The sequence below is a fragment of the Phytophthora infestans genome, genomic scaffold (assembly GCF_000142945.1).
Source record: "Phytophthora infestans T30-4 supercont1.1 genomic scaffold, whole genome shotgun sequence".
Taxonomy (NCBI): domain Eukaryota; phylum Oomycota; class Peronosporomycetes; order Peronosporales; family Peronosporaceae; genus Phytophthora; species Phytophthora infestans.
The window spans coordinates 3962721-3979102 of record NW_003303758.1 but is presented as its reverse complement, the minus strand read 5'-3'; the positions used below and the strand labels follow the sequence as shown (position 1 = coordinate 3979102).

The window sequence follows — 16382 nt, the reverse complement described above, 5'->3', positions numbered from 1 at the left end:
GGTGTGGTAAAATTCTGTATGTCGTGTCAGCGACTCGTTGGCCGTCCCCAACCATTATCGAAATCACCTCCGACCCCGTAAAACTTCCGCTGACCCATGGTTGAAACAGGTCACAATGTCTCGGTGGCCTTCGCGCTTAACATCGCTGCTGGCGCTGCCACGATTCTTGGAGGAATGGTCGTCTTTAGCAAGCGTCTCGTATACTTGGCCAACCCATTGAGTTTGGCCGTTGCGCTAAGCATTTCATCCGGCGTGATGCTGTTCATCTCGTTGGTAGAAATCTTTGGTGAATCAGTGCATCTGCTAACGGAAGGGCTAAAGACCGATGACATGACGGAGGAGACGGCAACAGGCCATGGATGGCTCTCGGCAACCGCATGCTTCGCCGTCGGCATCTTGCTCATCTACTTCATTGATATCATTGTCCACAAGATTTCGCCAGAACATGAGATGACGGAGATTGAAAACCTTCAAGATGTTCGTGAGTCCATGCGCGAGTTTGAAAGTAACAAACAGTCGAACAAATTCTCGACTCCCAACTTGGAGGCCGGTCCGCAAACCTGTGCCGAGCCTACCACCCAATACTTCAAGATGGACGAGAATGCCAAGAAGGCCCTGCAGCGCATGGGTGTGCTTAGCGCTCTTGCCATTGGTATCCACAACCTGCCGGAGGGTATTGCTACCTATGTTGGCGCCATCCAGAACTCTTCTGTCGGATTCTCCCTCGCTGTTGGTATTGGTCTGCACAACATCCCCGAAGGCATCGCTGTTGCTGCCCCCATATACTTCGCCACTGGTTCTCGCTGGCGTGGAATTATGTGGTGTGCTATCTCTGCTGCAGCTGAGCCTGTTGGCGGAGTCATCGCGTGGTTGGCGATTGGTGACGGCATGGACCCCGTCTCGGAGGGTATCCTGTTTGGAATCGTGTGTGGAATCATGGTGTGCATTTGTGTGAAGGAGCTGATCCCTACGTCATACAAGTTCGCTAAGGGCAAGGAGCACATTGTTGCTGTGGGCATGTTTGCTGGTATGTTCATCATGGTTTCTAGTCTAACGCTCTTCGGATACGCCGGTGTGTAATGTAGAAATAAGTTACACAGTGAGGCCGCCAACAGTACTCGTTTATAATGCGTTGTTTAATCTGAAATTTGAATTTGTGCTTCAATAGAATTGCTTCTTCTCCAAGTGTTAGTACTAAAATACTACACAACGTAGTACTACGAAGTCCATCAGTTATAGAAGTATGTCACGTAGTACATTTCTTGGAGACGAAAACTCTGTAAAAATAGCAGGTTTTTAGTAGAATTTTAATATTATTATGTTCAATTTTTTCGTAAAAAACGGGAACGAAGTGCTGTGATACTACTACGTTGTTAGTACTACTGTTGTACTGGTTCTATTATTATGTTGAAGCAGTTCAGATTTTCTAAAACTGACCCTACTCAACTACATGTACTGCATAAGCTAAGTGTAATATTGTATGACAGTACTTTCAACGTCTCAAAAATACAAGAGGAATAGCTCAATAAAGTAGGGTATTTACTTAACTTCGTCTGACGAAGATAATCAAAGCTACCTTAGCGCAACATTCAAGTAACGTCACCTTACTGTGACCAGTCGGGGAAAAGCTTTTGGAGATGGCAGGCGATACCAACGTGGAATCGATTGTGGACTTGATGGAGAGTGAGCTTGGCCCCTCTTCCAAGAAGCAAGATGCGTCCGCAAGGGCGAAGTTCAATGCCTTCTTGACCAGACATGTAGACAAGACTCTGAAGCTAGCTACGCTAACAGCAGCTCATGTGACAAAAGAAATGTTTGGTAAGTTTTTATCTTTTTTGTTTAATGATCCTGACATCCATTGGCAGACGTCGATGAGCTATCTCAGCGTCAGCTGGAAGAGACGACTGGCACAGAGCTTTTCCGCAACGATCCGGAGTGGTACCGACGATGTCGTCGTCATCTTCAAAAACAATATCTCATGCTTTCCATTTCGACTGGAAAAAAGCTGAAGCAACAGGCTCCTCCTATGACACTAGACGACTTACGTTCCATCTCTACAACTCTCTTTCTTCGCAATGATGTCGAAGCGCTACTAGACAGAACTCTGCTTAACAATCAATGGCTAGCAATTGGACGCAGCTCGGATATTGGCACCATTCACTTCTCAGACTTACACTGGAATAGGAACTTTGTTCTCATCGACGTCACACGGTAAGAGTTAGCTAGTACTATTTCTTCTGTTCCTATTAATTGAGTTTTCGTTCTGCAGCATAAAAGTTCGACAACAACAAAGTATTTCGATTTTCTGTTCTCCTATATGCTGGAGTATTGACCCTTTCCATGCTTTGGCATCTCAGCTAATTGCCAATCCGTATAACGCCTCGCCAAGGGTGTTCTCACAAGTATTAACGACTACGACGGAAGCGCATGTGGCTGCGTACATCAACAGGTTATTGAAATCCATGTACAAGTATGATCACACGTTGACACTTACGAGAAATCTCCAGTCGCATTCAACACGACGAGGTGGTGCGGCGTACGCCAGCTCAAACGCCAGCGTGAACTTGTCGGATCTAGCCCACAGAGGATTGTGGTCAATGGATGGATTTGCAACTCTTCTCGAATACATATCACCTACCACTGCTGCAGACCAAAATGTTGCTAAAGTGCTGGGCGGCTGGATAGATACCAAGCAAGCTGGTCATCCACCCTCGCTAGCCTGTTTCGAGATGGAATCACATCAAACATACACCAGAGTTAGCCAATTTGCTGACTCTTTACGGCTTCTCCATTTTGCAAAGATTTCCCCGAAGGGTTTTGCTGACTGTCTTACCGCGACGCTTTTAATGTATTACCGAGACACGCTAGCAATTTCCCCACAGCACATTGTTCACCAGAAAATGCAGAGTGTACACGCCGCGTTACCACAGCTGCATTCGTGTCAGGAGGAGCTGCTGGACTGGGGTAGCAAGATCCGGAAGCGGTTTGTTACTGATAACATCCTCTCGCTTCCAGTAGAAAGTATTAAAAGCAGTCTCACGATGGAAGAACAAGCGGAACAATTTGTTGGAGTTCATACCTTTGGGGATACGCTTGAGAGGTTATTACTTGGGCATCAAGAACTTGTTGCTGCATATGAAAGTCTGAAAAACATGATGCATCAAATATTAGATAGGTTAGATCACATGCCTCGCATGGAGCACACCGTGTGCGCTGTGTGCAGTACCGGCAACGTGGCGGAGCAAACCCAGCCACCAAATGCAGCCTCAACACTGGAACTGCGTCCTCCAATGGTAGAACAAACGTGGCCACACAGCTTATCCAGCTTGAGGGGCAAGCGTCTGTCCGACTTCTTGGTGCAGTATTTCGTGGAGGGTCTCGGTTTTCTTTCCAAATCCCGTGGCAACAGAAGTCACAAGGACTGCTAGCGTGCTGTCGAAATTGTGGCGTACGTTGCTGATTTGTCTAGTATACCACCTATCCCAGCGCCAGTTCACGAGTCGGAAAGGATGCAGTGGATGTCTGCTATGGTAACCATGGCTAGTCAATGCGAGACATTGTTAGTGACAGGCTTGAGCAAAACTGACAAAGTAGAACGAGGGAAATGCAAACGACGTAGGTCTGGTAAACTTACAGGAATTGTCAAAGCCTGGAGCGAACTAACTGATGGTCAACGGGCTGCCTTCCGCTCGTTGTCGCGCATCCGCTTTTCAGCGTCGTGACTACAGAGTAGATATGACTAAAAAGCTGAAGACCACAGAAAAAAATTGATTAAACAGAAAGATTAGAATAAAGGCCAATTTAGATTTCTGCCGAGACAGCCATACCTCAGCGGTTGCCCTCGCCAAGTTCATACTGTCATAATGCGCCTCAAAGACTAATTGCGGCATGCATTCGCTTTGATCGCGAGGCTCTACCATCCACAACATAACTGCGCCCTTCATTCTAGCGCAAAAGTAAAGACGACAGACAGTAGTTAGCATCACACTCAGCAAACCGACAGTATTAGCGTATGTACCTGCGCTCCAATGGCCTGCAAGCGTAATGCAGCTTGGCGTGCATCCGTTGAGAAAAGTGGTAGGGTCTCATGGACCGATGGTGTCTTTGTGGCGGCTCTGTGGCAGCTCTTCCGACTGGGCAGCTCTTCCGACTGCAAAATACACAAGGCTTCCCGGGGATAAACCAGGTTCGGCAGTGGACGATGTAGGCACCTTGGTGCTTAAGCAGACGTGGTCTTGCGCTTGGAGGAGCTCTAATACATCAACACACCACAAGCAATTAATTAGCCAACAGAGGGATCGCAGAGAAAGAGTAGATGGAGTAGCACATACCCCCCGCAGCGCATCTAGTTGTACGTCGTCCAAACGAACTCACCACGCACTCGTTTAAGCCGTCCTCGCGGACTCCGACGCTTACTTGCCCCTCCGAGAATTCGCCAGTGGTCTGTTCTATTTTAACCAATGAATTTTGCAGACGAAGTTAGCGGGGGTACGTTTACTCTCCCATAGTTAGTTTAAGTGTATACTGAGCGCTACCAATATCTGTTATCTTCGGCCGAGTTCCAATAGACTGCAACGGCCGAAGTTAAGACGACGTTAGCGGGTACAGAGCTTTAGATGTTGGAATAGCACTCTACAGTAGATAGCATATAAATAATTAACGGATAGGTTACCTAGGGATTGAAAAATGCCCATTGTATCGCGAGGGAAAAGAAGCAGTCAAAGCCACAACCAGCACGGACCCAAGTGTATCATCTACATCTTATTACGACTTATGAAAATGCAAGAAAACGTCCTCGCTGTGACGACAGACCTTAGGAGATGACGGGAAGCGGTGCGAGGCGAGGCGAGGGTCTACATAGTGTGTTGGCTATTCTATCTATCACCTAGCTCTAGGTCGTGAGGTACTGGTCCAAGGACTCGCCCGAGATGTCCTCGATCTGCTTGATCACACGGTGACACGTCTTCTCCACTTCGTCGTTCGTGTCCTCCATAAGCTCCGCCAGGAACGGGATGCTCTCAGGTAACATGGCCAGGAACTCGTCTCCAATCACCTGGTAGCACTTCTCCACCGTCACCAGCGCCGCGAGACGCACCAACGCGTTGTCTCCACGCGACTTCATCAGCACCGCGTAGTGCAGCGGCTTCCACAGCAGATCGCTCTTGGCAGCCCACGCCAAGTTCGCCAGACACGGAGCCACAGTCTCCAACACGAACTCGCGCATCGACGCGTCGTATTGCAGCACGTCCAGCACATTTACCAGCGGCGTCAGCACCACGTCGAACCGGTCCTTCTCCATAAAGCCGTCGTTATCGTGCACGAAGCAGCCGTCCAGCGCGCGCACCACGGTGGTCAACAGCAGCGTATTCCGCTCCCGCTCGGCCTTCACATCCGTCGTGGCCGAAGCACCCAACTTCGCCTTTTTGACCGGCGGCTCGTCCTCATCAGCGAAGAAGTCGTCGTCATCGCTGTCGCTGTCTTCTGTAGATCGCGGTGGCTTGTGCATCAGCACCTTACGACTCTCCCCAAGTGCCGACGTAAAGAACTCCAACACGTGTGCGTAGTACGGCACGAAGATGCCTCGCAGACGCTCCGACAGCTTGACAACCAGCTTGGAGAAAGAAATGCGACGTGCGATGTCACCAGCCTTTCCACAAGAACCAACGCGTGTCTGCGCCCACTCCGCAAGCTTCAAGAACAGCGGCTTGAGCTGCTTCTCGCTCAGTTTCAAGACAAACTGGACAAGACACTCCAGCACTTGTTCCTCCACTTCCTCCACGTCTTGGAGCTTAGACGCATGAACACGACGAGCATCCAACGCTGTGACGAAGAAGCGAGCGAACGAAGGCAGGTGCTTGCGGATAGCCGACGAGTCCAAGTCGTTCACGACAGTTCCCACAACCGAGAACAAGCGCGTCACGCTCGTGTCGCTCTGGAGCGTCAAGACGTGCTCATATGCTCCGAAGAGCGTGGGGAGAAGCTGACGCAGCTCCACGTGGTTGCACAAGTTCAAGAAACAGCAGTCCACGGACATCAACACTTCGGCATTTGCTGGCGCAGACGAGAGCAGCGACGGCGTCAGGAGCGCGCGGATCACAGCAGGCAGATACGGCCCCAGGAACTGCGGAATCTTGTCCGTGAACACTTCGAGAGCAGACAGCAGACACTGCAGCACCGCCTTGGTACCACTGACTCCATTCGTCGACGAGCAGTACTCGATTCCGCTCAGTAGTCTCGGGAAGAACTTTGGTAGAAGAGGGAACACCACGGGCCCCACCGCACGACAGATCGAGGACAGACACACGAACGCACAGCCGAACAAGTGCAGCGTCATGGGAGAAGAGTTGACCACGTCTTGATCCACGTACTTGACGATAGTCGGCAGAATCTGCTGGAAACGTTTCGTGTGGTCTGCAGCGAAGTTGCGAGCTAAGATGTCGACGCTGAGCAGCGCAGTCTGGATGTTGACGCTGTTCTCCGAGCCTTCCGGGTTCTGGAGGATCGCGTCCAGCTCGTCCAGCATGTCAATGAACAGCAAGGCTTCACCCGAAGAGAGAGAGTCCCGCTCGTCTTGTAGACGCTCGTTGAAGAGCTGCATCGCCTTCTTCCGCACCAAACTGTTGTCGTGGTGCAGCAATTCGCTAATAACTGCCACGAAGCCAGGTGTGGACAGAAGCTGCTGCAGAGCGCCGAGAATTTCCATGGAGTCGGTAGCCAGCGACGTCCAGAAGCCGCTCTCGTCATCATGCAGAGACTGTTCCCGAGCCACGCGACGGAAGTAGAGCAAGTCCAGTTGAGCCAGCATCAGATAGTTCTGCTGCAAGGCGTCGCCCTCTTCCTCGTCCATCTCCTCGCGTGCACTCTCATAGCTCAAAATCTTGTGGTGCAACTCACGAGCTCGCAGATGCGCAGCCACAAACTTGACAAGGAACGAGTTCAGTTGACGAGACAGCGCGTTCGATTGCGCCAATCGCTCGGCCAGCACGAATCGCTCGTACTCCACGTCGTCGTCATCTTCGTCCATCTCGTCCGTGTCGGTATCGGCCTCTTCCACCACGTGAGGAAGCAAGTCACGCGCCATACGCAAAACCATCACGAGCGACGACACTTGCTCAGTGCAATCAAAGCTGAAGCACAAGCTGTGTGCAAACTGAATACGTTCACGCTGTTCGTCCCTGTCCTTCTCCACCGCAGCTTGTTGCAGTAGCGCCACAGCACAATACGGCAGAAGATCACTTCCGAGAGAGCCCACCACCACTTCGAACAGAGCTTCTCGCTTGCTCTTGGGGATCTGGTTGAACGCGTCCACAAACAGACCAATGAACCGCTGCGGTGTGATCAACGCGTCCGAGTTGTGCTTCTTGGCTGCGACGATATGAGGCACCACCGCCTTGATGATCGTCTCCAGCACGTGAAAAGAATACTCATCCTCGTGACGAATCGAACCGGCACTCACGAAGCTCAGGATCTTGTCCAGCGACGTCAGCACACTGGCCGGGTGTAAGTTCACCAGCGAACTAATGAACAGCAACGCCTCGTTTCGCGTCTGAGGAGATGAAGTACGGCCTAGACACGTGAGCGTGTGCTTCACCAAAAGCTCGGGCTTTACCGTCACCGAGTGATCCGTAGCCTTGACAGCACGGCCATTCGCTTTCTTCGAAGAGGAGGAACTGACTTCGCAGACACGACGCAAGCAGCTGAAAAGCACTTGCAAAATGTATTCCGACACAACATGTTCGTGCTTGGGATCGCAGAACAACGCCAACACGTCGCATAGAGCCGTCAGTAGCTTGCTGATATCAGCGTCGGCTTCCTCGTAGCTCGAATCGCTGTCGACCTTAATCGCCAGCACTTCAAGAATGCAACTCAGTTCGGAAAACTCCACCTTGAAACCCGATTGCTCCTCCAGCAGTCGCACGAAGATGTTGTAGCTGATTGGCAACGCGTTCAGGCACGGAATCAGCTTGGAAGCGAGAGCTTCCTCCGCTACCATCAGCAAACGAAGCAGTTTGTCCACGAGAACATGACGAGAAACGTCATCCAAAGCGTTGTAGAACTCAGCCGATAGGCTCGCAGCAACGAAGAGCTGGAGCTTCTGCAGGTGCGTAACAACCTCCTGTTCAGAGCGCAACACAGCAACCAAGACGTCCACGAACTCCTTAGGAACTACACGCTTGCCTTGCTTCGTCGTTGTAACAGCAACGTCCGCGTCCAAGTAATGCGCAAGGAAGCCTGTCAGCAACTTCTCAGTCGCGTCCTCCGCGCCAGACGCCGAGCACCCCACGAGCGCTTGCTGGAAAAAGTCTACAGATTGCAGCCAGAAGTTCGTTTCCTTGACAGGTGCCAGCAACTCAAGAAGCTTCACCGCAATGCACAACTCATCGCTACTTGCAGACGACACGAAGTCTATGAGTAATTGGTGGAAAGCCGAGCTGCCTCCCTGGGCTCTGTACGTGCCACAAAGTGCCACTACCGAGTTGGCATCCATCAGCATATCCTGCTTGGCCTGCAGGAAGAACGTTGACGCCTTCTGGAGCGTCTTCAGGTCAGTAGACTTGGATGAGCACACGGCGTCACCACACGACACAGCCCATCGGTCCAGACACGAAACAGCAGCTTGGCGCACAGCCTTGCTAATATCCGAGAGCGCCACAATCACCACCGGGACAGCGTGGACGAGCTGGCGGAGTTCGTCATCAGACTCCATGTACGAATAACCTTCAAGAACCGCCGAGATGATATCGAGTGAGCGTGTCTTGGTCAGGACCTTCAGAAGGTCGTTAGCAGGGGCAGGATTCGTGACAATGCGGGCCATCGTCGGTAGCAGTTGAGTCTCCAGGTCTGCGTGGAACAGCTCCAGCAAACATTCTTGAATACGAATAAATACGGGGGTCGGAGACTGCAGCAAAGTCGCGACGCATCCATCAAACTCATCACGAGACACAGCAAACACGTCGTACGCGACCTCGGCCAGCTTAGAAGCAACGTGCACAGCGCGTGTAACTTGCTCCTCCGACACCTCATCCTCGCACAGCGACACGAATTCCTTCTTGAGAATAAAGCGGAACGACTGGTCCAGCGAAAGCTGCTGCTCCTTTGTCTTCTTTGACTTGGGCTTGTTCGATGCCAAGTGCGTCCGAGCTGCAGACAGAACTTCCACTAGAAAGCCCGTAAGTGGAACCTCGTTGAATTCTGTCTTCTGAGACCAGCGCAAGCAGTACGGCAATAGCCCTGGTACGTCAGCTGCAAGAGTCTGTCCAAAGTGCTCAGCCACATCAGCGACAGCATTCACCGACACCTTAGAAGCGTCAGCACCGAGCGGATGGTCTAGCGAGGAGATCCAGGTCCACACGGTATCCACCGGAACGACAGTCTTCTTCGTGCTCACGAGAGAAACAAACAACGTCAGCAAATTGTCGTCTGTGTCCGACGACACCGCCACCTTGCGGAAGTTCTTTAGAGCGAAATCAGCAATAGCCTCGACGACAGATGCGTCTCCACGCGACGTCCACTTACGAACTGCCTGTACGATCGCAGCGAGCGTCTTCTTCTTGGAGCTCAAGCTGAGCATTAGATCGCCAAGAGAGCTAGACACCATGAAGCTGGCGATGCGTTTGCTGTCGTCCAGCAGTCGACGCACCAATACATCCCCGCTCGTAAGCACCTGGTCCTTGTCCGTAGCATTCGCGTCGTTCATCTTTGCTAGCGACACCAACGCCTGGTACCGGATGTGCTCAGTCGGGTGGTCCAGCGCGAGGGCCAACGAGGTGTTCGCGTCCGTGTTGGAAGGCACAAAATGCGCCGAGTTAGCGACGTTCTCGAACGTCTTAGTGAGGAATTGGTTGAGTTTCTTGTCGCCCTTGGACTTCTTCGTCTGCTTGGACAACATGCCGTTAACCACCGCGTCCACTTTCGTTGCATTCTTCTTGCTGAGAGCAACGAGAGCCTGTGAAATCGCATGTACACGTTCGTTATCCGTGGCAAATGCCTCTTCCTGAGCCTGTTTAACCATCGTTTCAACCAGATCGTCTGTAAATCCGTCGACCACCGAAACGCTCTCAATCAATGTCGTCAATAGACGGAAGTAGTCGTCGTCTGTGGATTTCATGTGCTCCGTCAAGAAGACTGTCAGCAGCTGCACAAACGTAGCCGACTCGTAGTTGAACGTAGCGTCACGCAGGAAATCCGCCGCGTTCTCCATCTGCACGAGGTGTTTACCGGCACTACTGGACAGGCGGAACGACGGTTGAGTCTGTGCTAGAAAAATGACGCAGAGTAGTGCGTTGAGCTGAGCGCCGGACTGCGCGTACTTGACGAGATTCTTCACTAGAGCGTCCACCACTTTGGCTGTCAGTGTGGCCTTAGACGCCATTTTAGTCACGATCATGTACGCCGAGGACTGCAATTCCGGGAAGCTTGTGGTTTTCAGTGCTGTAAGTAGCTGTGGAATCAGCCAGCGAAGCATCTGCTCGCTCACTTTGCCCTGTTCAAGAATCTGCAGCACTACGAGTGTGTAGAGCGACGTGAGCTTCGGGTTGCTGGCCCCGATTCTTGTCGCAGTCTTGAAGATAAACTCGATGACGGAGGCCTCGTCAATAGCGCGCTGTACCAGAGCTGCACGCAGCAGCGGCGTGCCCTGGGTCTTGACGCCCAGCATGAACTCCCAGCGGGTGTTCTGGATGTGAAGAATACGCACCATACGCACAAACCACGAAGACTCGTGATAGGCCACAATCATGGCCATGACAGCGTCCACATTATAGCGATGCACCTCATACCGACGGACGAGGAATTCGATCACTTTATGCGCCGCACCTAGTAGAAAGTAAGCGCTGAGCGCGTCCAGCACCTTATCGAGCGCGGCGTTGAGCTCCGGTTCGTCTTGTTTAAGGTTCTGTGCACGGTGGAAGTGGATACGCTGGCGACTGAAGAGCTTGGCCACCTGTGCGTCCGCGTCCAGCTCCTCGAAGCGCGCATCGAGCTGCTTGAGCTCCAGCAGCCCGTTCCACGCCAAATTGTACACCGTCTCGTCGTCCAGACGCGCCGCCTCGCGCTGGTCGTACAGGAATGTGTCGGTACGGCGCTTACTACCGGCGCCGGCCTCGCGAAGCCGCTGCAGCTGACTCGCGAGCGCGCTGGCCATGTTGATCAAGAGTGATTGTCGAGTCAACCCAGAGCCAACCGTCGGCCGTTTTGATACTGGCGTTGAAGTGACTTGGCCTGTGTATGCCTCTTGTCGAATGACTGGCGCCAGCGCTTGAACCCAAAATAAGAATCGGATAAGTACGAAGCCTAATTTTACGTAATTTGGGCTGAATGATCCTGTAGATTTGGGCAGGTTGAAGCTCGGGTTTTGACGTCCTCATTCACAGTTTGGACGCCTGTCGCCGACGCCGACATGAAGGTGCCGAGGGCGCGTGGACGTCGTGTAATAGAGGCGGTTCGCTCAAGACTACATGTAGTAACGAGGTCGATGGGGTCTGCGACGCGCGTTGCAGCTGCCTCGGGCTATCCAAGCTTCGTGAAAATCGTGGAGGTGGGGCCGCGTGACGGACTGCAGAACGAGAAGACCAATGTGTCAACGGACGACAAGGTCAAGTTTATCAACTTGCTGTCCGAAACGGGTCTGTCTGCGATCGAGGCGACGTCCTTCGTATCCCCCAAGTGGGTCCCGCAGGTGGGGGCTGTTGTGCTTCGTTGATACCGGTAGTGCGGGGTAGTGTAACAAGGTGGTTGTGCGTAGATGGCCGACAATGCCTACGTTCTGAAGGGAATCTCGCGGAAGCAGGGCGTTTCGTACCCGGTTCTGACGCCAAATATCAAGGTAATGATTCTCTCTGCTATGAAGTGTAGTTTTGCTGTGTTGACGGTGTCGCGTATGCATCTGTAGGGTTTCGACAGCGCTGTGGCGGCTGGGGCGGAGGAGGTTGCCATCTTCGGGGCAGCGTCTGAGGCGTTCAGTCAGAAAAACATTAATTGTTCGATTGAAGAAAGTCTGGAGCGCTTCCGCCCGGTGTGCGAGAAGGCGAACTCACTAGGAATCCGTGTTCGTGGGTAAGAGATTGCCTGGTGTGCGGGAGTTGGAATTTCAGCTGTAGTAACCTAGACTCTGCATGCAGATATGTTTCGTGCGTGCTGGGGTGTCCGTATCAAGGTCCTGTAGATCCGTCTGCTGTCGCTACTGTTGCTCTAAAGATGCTCGAAATGGGCTGTTACGAAGTGTCTTTGGGCGATACGATCGGTGTCGGGAATCCAGGTAAGTCATCTACTTATTTGAATCGATGGCACCTTGAAGCCAACCATAATTGCTATGATTATGCCCAGCATCTACGCTGGCGATGCTGCAAGCCACCAAGCAGGTCATTCCGGCTGAGCGTCTAGCCGTTCACTTCCACGACACGTATGGGCAAGCGCTGTCCAACATCTTGATCGCGCTGCAGGTGCGTTAAGACCGTAAACTAATAACCCTAGGTTAAATGTAATCTCTCCATGACGTTAAACAACTATAATGTGATTCCAGGAGGGCATCGCTGTCGTTGACAGCTCTGCTGCTGGATTGGGCGGGTGTCCGTACGCCAGCGGAGCGTCCGGAAACGTGGCGACTGAGGACGTGCTGTACATGGTACACGGTCTTGGCATCCAGACGGGCGTGAATCTCGACAAAGTGATAGAAGCAGGAGATTTCATCACAAAGCTGCTCGACCGTCCGACCCACTCAAAGGTGGCTCAAGCTATGGGGTCGAAGTCCAAGAAGACTACCGGTAGTCGTCTCTGATGCCGACGCACATCATCAAGGTGGCCAAATCCCAGTAATGATCATTTGTCCATTTTCACCCAATCATAACGCATAAAATGGAGCTTTCTACCAATCAAACACTTTATCAGCTTCTTTCCATCACTGCTGTTTTGTACACGCATGGGCAGCTCGAACTCCAAGAGCAAGCAGCACGCGTCCTCGACCGGCGGTGCTGACAGCGGCGCTGGAGCCAGCGGTGTTCGCGCGCAGATCACGTCCAAGGACAAGGCCATTCTTGACCTTAAAAACGCCCGCGACCGGCTCAAGAAGTATCAGTCGCGACTCGATATCGAGGCCAATCAACTGCATGACAGCGCCAAGCGACTGCTACAGGCCGGTAAAAGGGTGCGTGGTGTTGCTGGCTGACGGAATGCTGGCATCATAATCTAATAATCACTTGTCCATTGCTCTGTGAGCAGGACCGAGCAAAGCTGGCGCTAAAGCTGAAGAAATACAAGGAGCAGCAGATGCACCAGGCCGATGAACATTTGATCCAAGTGCTGGGTATGCTGGACACAGTGGAGTGGGAGACCCAGCAACTGCAAGTGTTTGAGGGTCTGAAGGCGGGTAACTCCATCTTGAACGCCATACACAAGGTGAGCTCTCGAAGCGTCAGGTTTGAGTTGCTAGATAGTTTCCGTGTATGAGGCGATTGCTGAAAGGTGGGAATTGCTGCAGGAAATGTCTGTGGAAGCGGTCGAAGAGCTGATGCTGGAGACGGAAGAAGCGCAAGTCACGGCAAACGTACGTTTCTTGGCTCTTTATCAGCAACGATGATACTTTTGCACGCGTTGTTTATGTCTCACGGCAATGCATGTAAACTGGCAACAGGAAATTAGCAGGATCATTGGTGGCAACTTGACCGTCGAGGACGAAGACGCAGTGCTCAGCGAACTCGCAGAGATCGAAAAACTGGAGGCGGATGCACTCGCAGCAGCGATGCCCCCGGACCCCACCGCTGCGCTTAACACAGGTATAATACGTCTGATATTTTTCTTTTGCAATTCTGATTCTTACTTCTTCAATATTTCCACTCAGCGGACATTTCGATGGACGTTATCGCTGCAACATCAACAGAAGCAGGTGCCAAATCCAAGACCCGCGCTGTCAAGAACAAGCAGGAAGCTGTGGCAATTCTAGGATGACGTAGGCAACCTCTGCCATATCATATGTGGATTGGATACTAGGTCGCCAATGTGGGTTAAAGTTTTTACCCATCAACATTTGCTTTTGTGACACTAATTAGTGTGGCACAGCTTACTTTCACCAAGTCAAATACACACCAAACAGCTGTAGAAATAGCATACCAATCACTTTGTCACGGTATTCTGATGTACATTCGCGAAACGGCCACCGGAGCCCGCAGACTCACCTCTCCCTTGGCCCCTCCCCTCGTGGCCAGTCCATCATTATCCGTTCTTCCCAATCACTGGACACGTCGCTTCTTTATATGGCTATTGGCTCGCTCTCCACCGCCCCGACGATCGCCTTAGGCGCCACGCACGAGTGCGAGTTTTTCTCGCCATGGTGCGACCCCGCATCCTTCTACCTGTATCTGGCCATGTCGCTGCTGCTGATCTGCGCCGCCGGTATGATGGCAGGTCTGACGATGGGACTCTTGTCGCTGGACATGCTCAACATGCGCATCCTTGAGATGGAAGGCTCGGAGGAAGAGAAGAAGTACGCCAAACAGGTGCTGCCCGTTTTGACCAAGCACCACCTTCTACTAGTGACGCTGTTGATCGTGAACGCCAGTGCCAACGAAGCTCTCCCCATCTTCCTCAACAAGCTGGTGCCTGAGGCTGTGTCTATCTTACTGTCCGTGACGTGCGTGCTGTTCTTCGGTGAGATTATTCCTTCCGCGGTGTTTACCGGTCCTAATCAACTGCGGATCGCTGCCATGTTGTGTCCCTTTGTGAAGCTCTTGATGGCGATCACATTCCCTGTCGGCTATCCGATCAGCCGGGTGCTCGACATGTGGCTTGGAGATGACCACGACCCGGCGCAATACAAACGCAAGGAGATCAAGGCGCTGGTGACATTGCAACGCGAAAATGATGCTGCTCGTCGAACGTTTGTCGACCATTTGCGTCAATCGCACCAGCTTGAAGACACCCCCACGCACTCGCACACCGTCACCACCATGTCGGCTATTAGGGACAAGCAGCCATTGCTGACCCCACACTCACTGTACGAGGACTCAGCACAAGGTACTCGTCTGCATGTGGATGAAGTTACAATTATCCACGGCGCTTTGGATCTTGCTTCGAAGACCGTAACAGAGGTTATGATCCCAATGGAAGACGTGTACATGTTGGAGTTGGACACAGAGCTAGGTCCGGACATGTTGGCGAGTGTTCTGGCTTCTGGACACAGCCGTATTCCCGTGTATGAGAAGCATAAATCCAACATCGTCGGTCTGTTGCTGGTAAAGAAGCTAATCGTGCTGGATCCGGATGATCGTCGACCGATTAGGGACTTAATCCTGCGTAAACCGATCCTGGTGAATCCGAAGGAATCGTGCTACGCGATTCTGAACGAGTTCCAAAAGGGCCGCTCTCATATTGCTCTGGTCACAAAAGACGTCGACGTGGTATTGAGGTGTTGGCGCTCCGATGAAGTAATCCCTCAAAGTGTCGTATTTAAGGGCATCGTGACTATCGAAGATGTGATCGAAGAGCTCATCCAGGAAGAGATTGAGGATGAGAGCGACGTGTATGTCCACGACATTGTGGACTACTGGCAGGCTCGTTACCGCAAGGTCGTGAAAGGAACTGGCTCGGCTTTTGTAAAAAAGCGTCTTCGTCTGCTAGCGGATCGTGCCCGTCGTCGTGTAAAAAGTCGTCGCTCGAAGCAGGCTGCAGAATCTGCGACAGCTAGCTCGATCAGGGTTGCCGGTATGCCTCAGTTGGATGCTCCTATAGAGGTTAAGGTTGTCACCGAAAAAACTCCACTTCTGTAAGGAGTTTCCTGCACATTTAATTGTAGTATCAATCACAACTACTGTAAAATTGCTACCGGTAGGCTCCGCAATTTTTTGCCTGAGTATTTTATAATAATCTATGTTAGAATTCGGCTTTATAATATAATCTTTAAAAACGAAAGGGGAAGCGTCGGAATGTCAAACCTGGAAGAACTAATCGTCATCGTCATCGTCATCGTCCCCCCACAGCTCAAAGTAGTATGGATAATTATGGTGGTGTTTCCAACGTCGAACTTCATCGCTCGCATCGAGACTCGATGCGAGCGATGAAGGACTCGATGATCGCCATCTGGCTACGCATCCGATTTGTTGTCTTGTTCTTGAGTTTGTTCCAGATTTTGACCAGACACGTCTCCATCGGTTCTGCAGCTCCTTTCAGCGAAAGTGCGAGTCCATTGCTGGATGTCAGTAGACCGCAGCTGCAGCCATTATCAAAACTCGTCCTTTGAGCTGCAGAGGAACTCTTAAAATGACCAGCTATAAATAGTTCTAATGCATACATGGCATGGCTTGCATGGCATCGACAACCAGGGATCCTCAAAAATATATTTACTGAAAATATTTTTTTTTCGTTAGAGAAATAATTTACTTATGGTTTGGCCA

General features: G+C 51.7%; 4 protein-coding genes across 4 annotated transcripts; 3 read left to right on the top strand and 1 right to left on the bottom strand.

Annotated features, from left to right (window-relative positions):
- Positions 1-96: 96 nt before the first annotated feature.
- Positions 97-1080, top strand: PITG_00750 (Zinc (Zn2)-Iron (Fe2) Permease (ZIP) Family; the record flags this gene model as incomplete). The annotated part of the gene is made up of 1 exon (XM_002909274.1): positions 97-1080. One exon carries the CDS (start codon positions 97-99, stop codon positions 1078-1080), a length of 984 nt encoding a protein of 327 aa, XP_002909320.1.
- A 3774-nt stretch (positions 1081-4854) lies between these two features.
- Positions 4855-11143, bottom strand: PITG_00748 (uncharacterized protein; the record flags this gene model as incomplete). The annotated part of the gene is made up of 2 exons (XM_002909273.1): positions 4855-9850; positions 9902-11143. 2 exons carry the CDS (start codon positions 11141-11143, stop codon positions 4892-4894), a joined length of 6201 nt encoding a protein of 2066 aa, XP_002909319.1.
- Positions 11144-11376: 233 nt separating this feature from the next.
- Positions 11377-13941, top strand: PITG_00747 (hydroxymethylglutaryl-CoA lyase, mitochondrial precursor; the record flags this gene model as incomplete). Its single annotated transcript, XM_002909272.1, has 12 exons — positions 11377-11677; positions 11744-11824; positions 11891-12054; positions 12120-12256; positions 12325-12440; positions 12521-12721; positions 12766-12809; positions 12886-13141; positions 13216-13392; positions 13475-13540; positions 13628-13769; positions 13835-13941. 12 exons carry the CDS (start codon positions 11474-11476, stop codon positions 13939-13941), a joined length of 1695 nt encoding a protein of 564 aa, XP_002909318.1.
- A 305-nt stretch (positions 13942-14246) lies between these two features.
- Positions 14247-15758, top strand: PITG_00746 (uncharacterized protein; the record flags this gene model as incomplete). Its single annotated transcript, XM_002909271.1, has 1 exon — positions 14247-15758. The coding sequence occupies one exon, from the start codon at positions 14247-14249 to the stop codon at positions 15756-15758; it is 1512 nt and encodes a 503-aa protein (XP_002909317.1).
- Between the last annotated feature and the right edge of the window lie 624 nt (positions 15759-16382).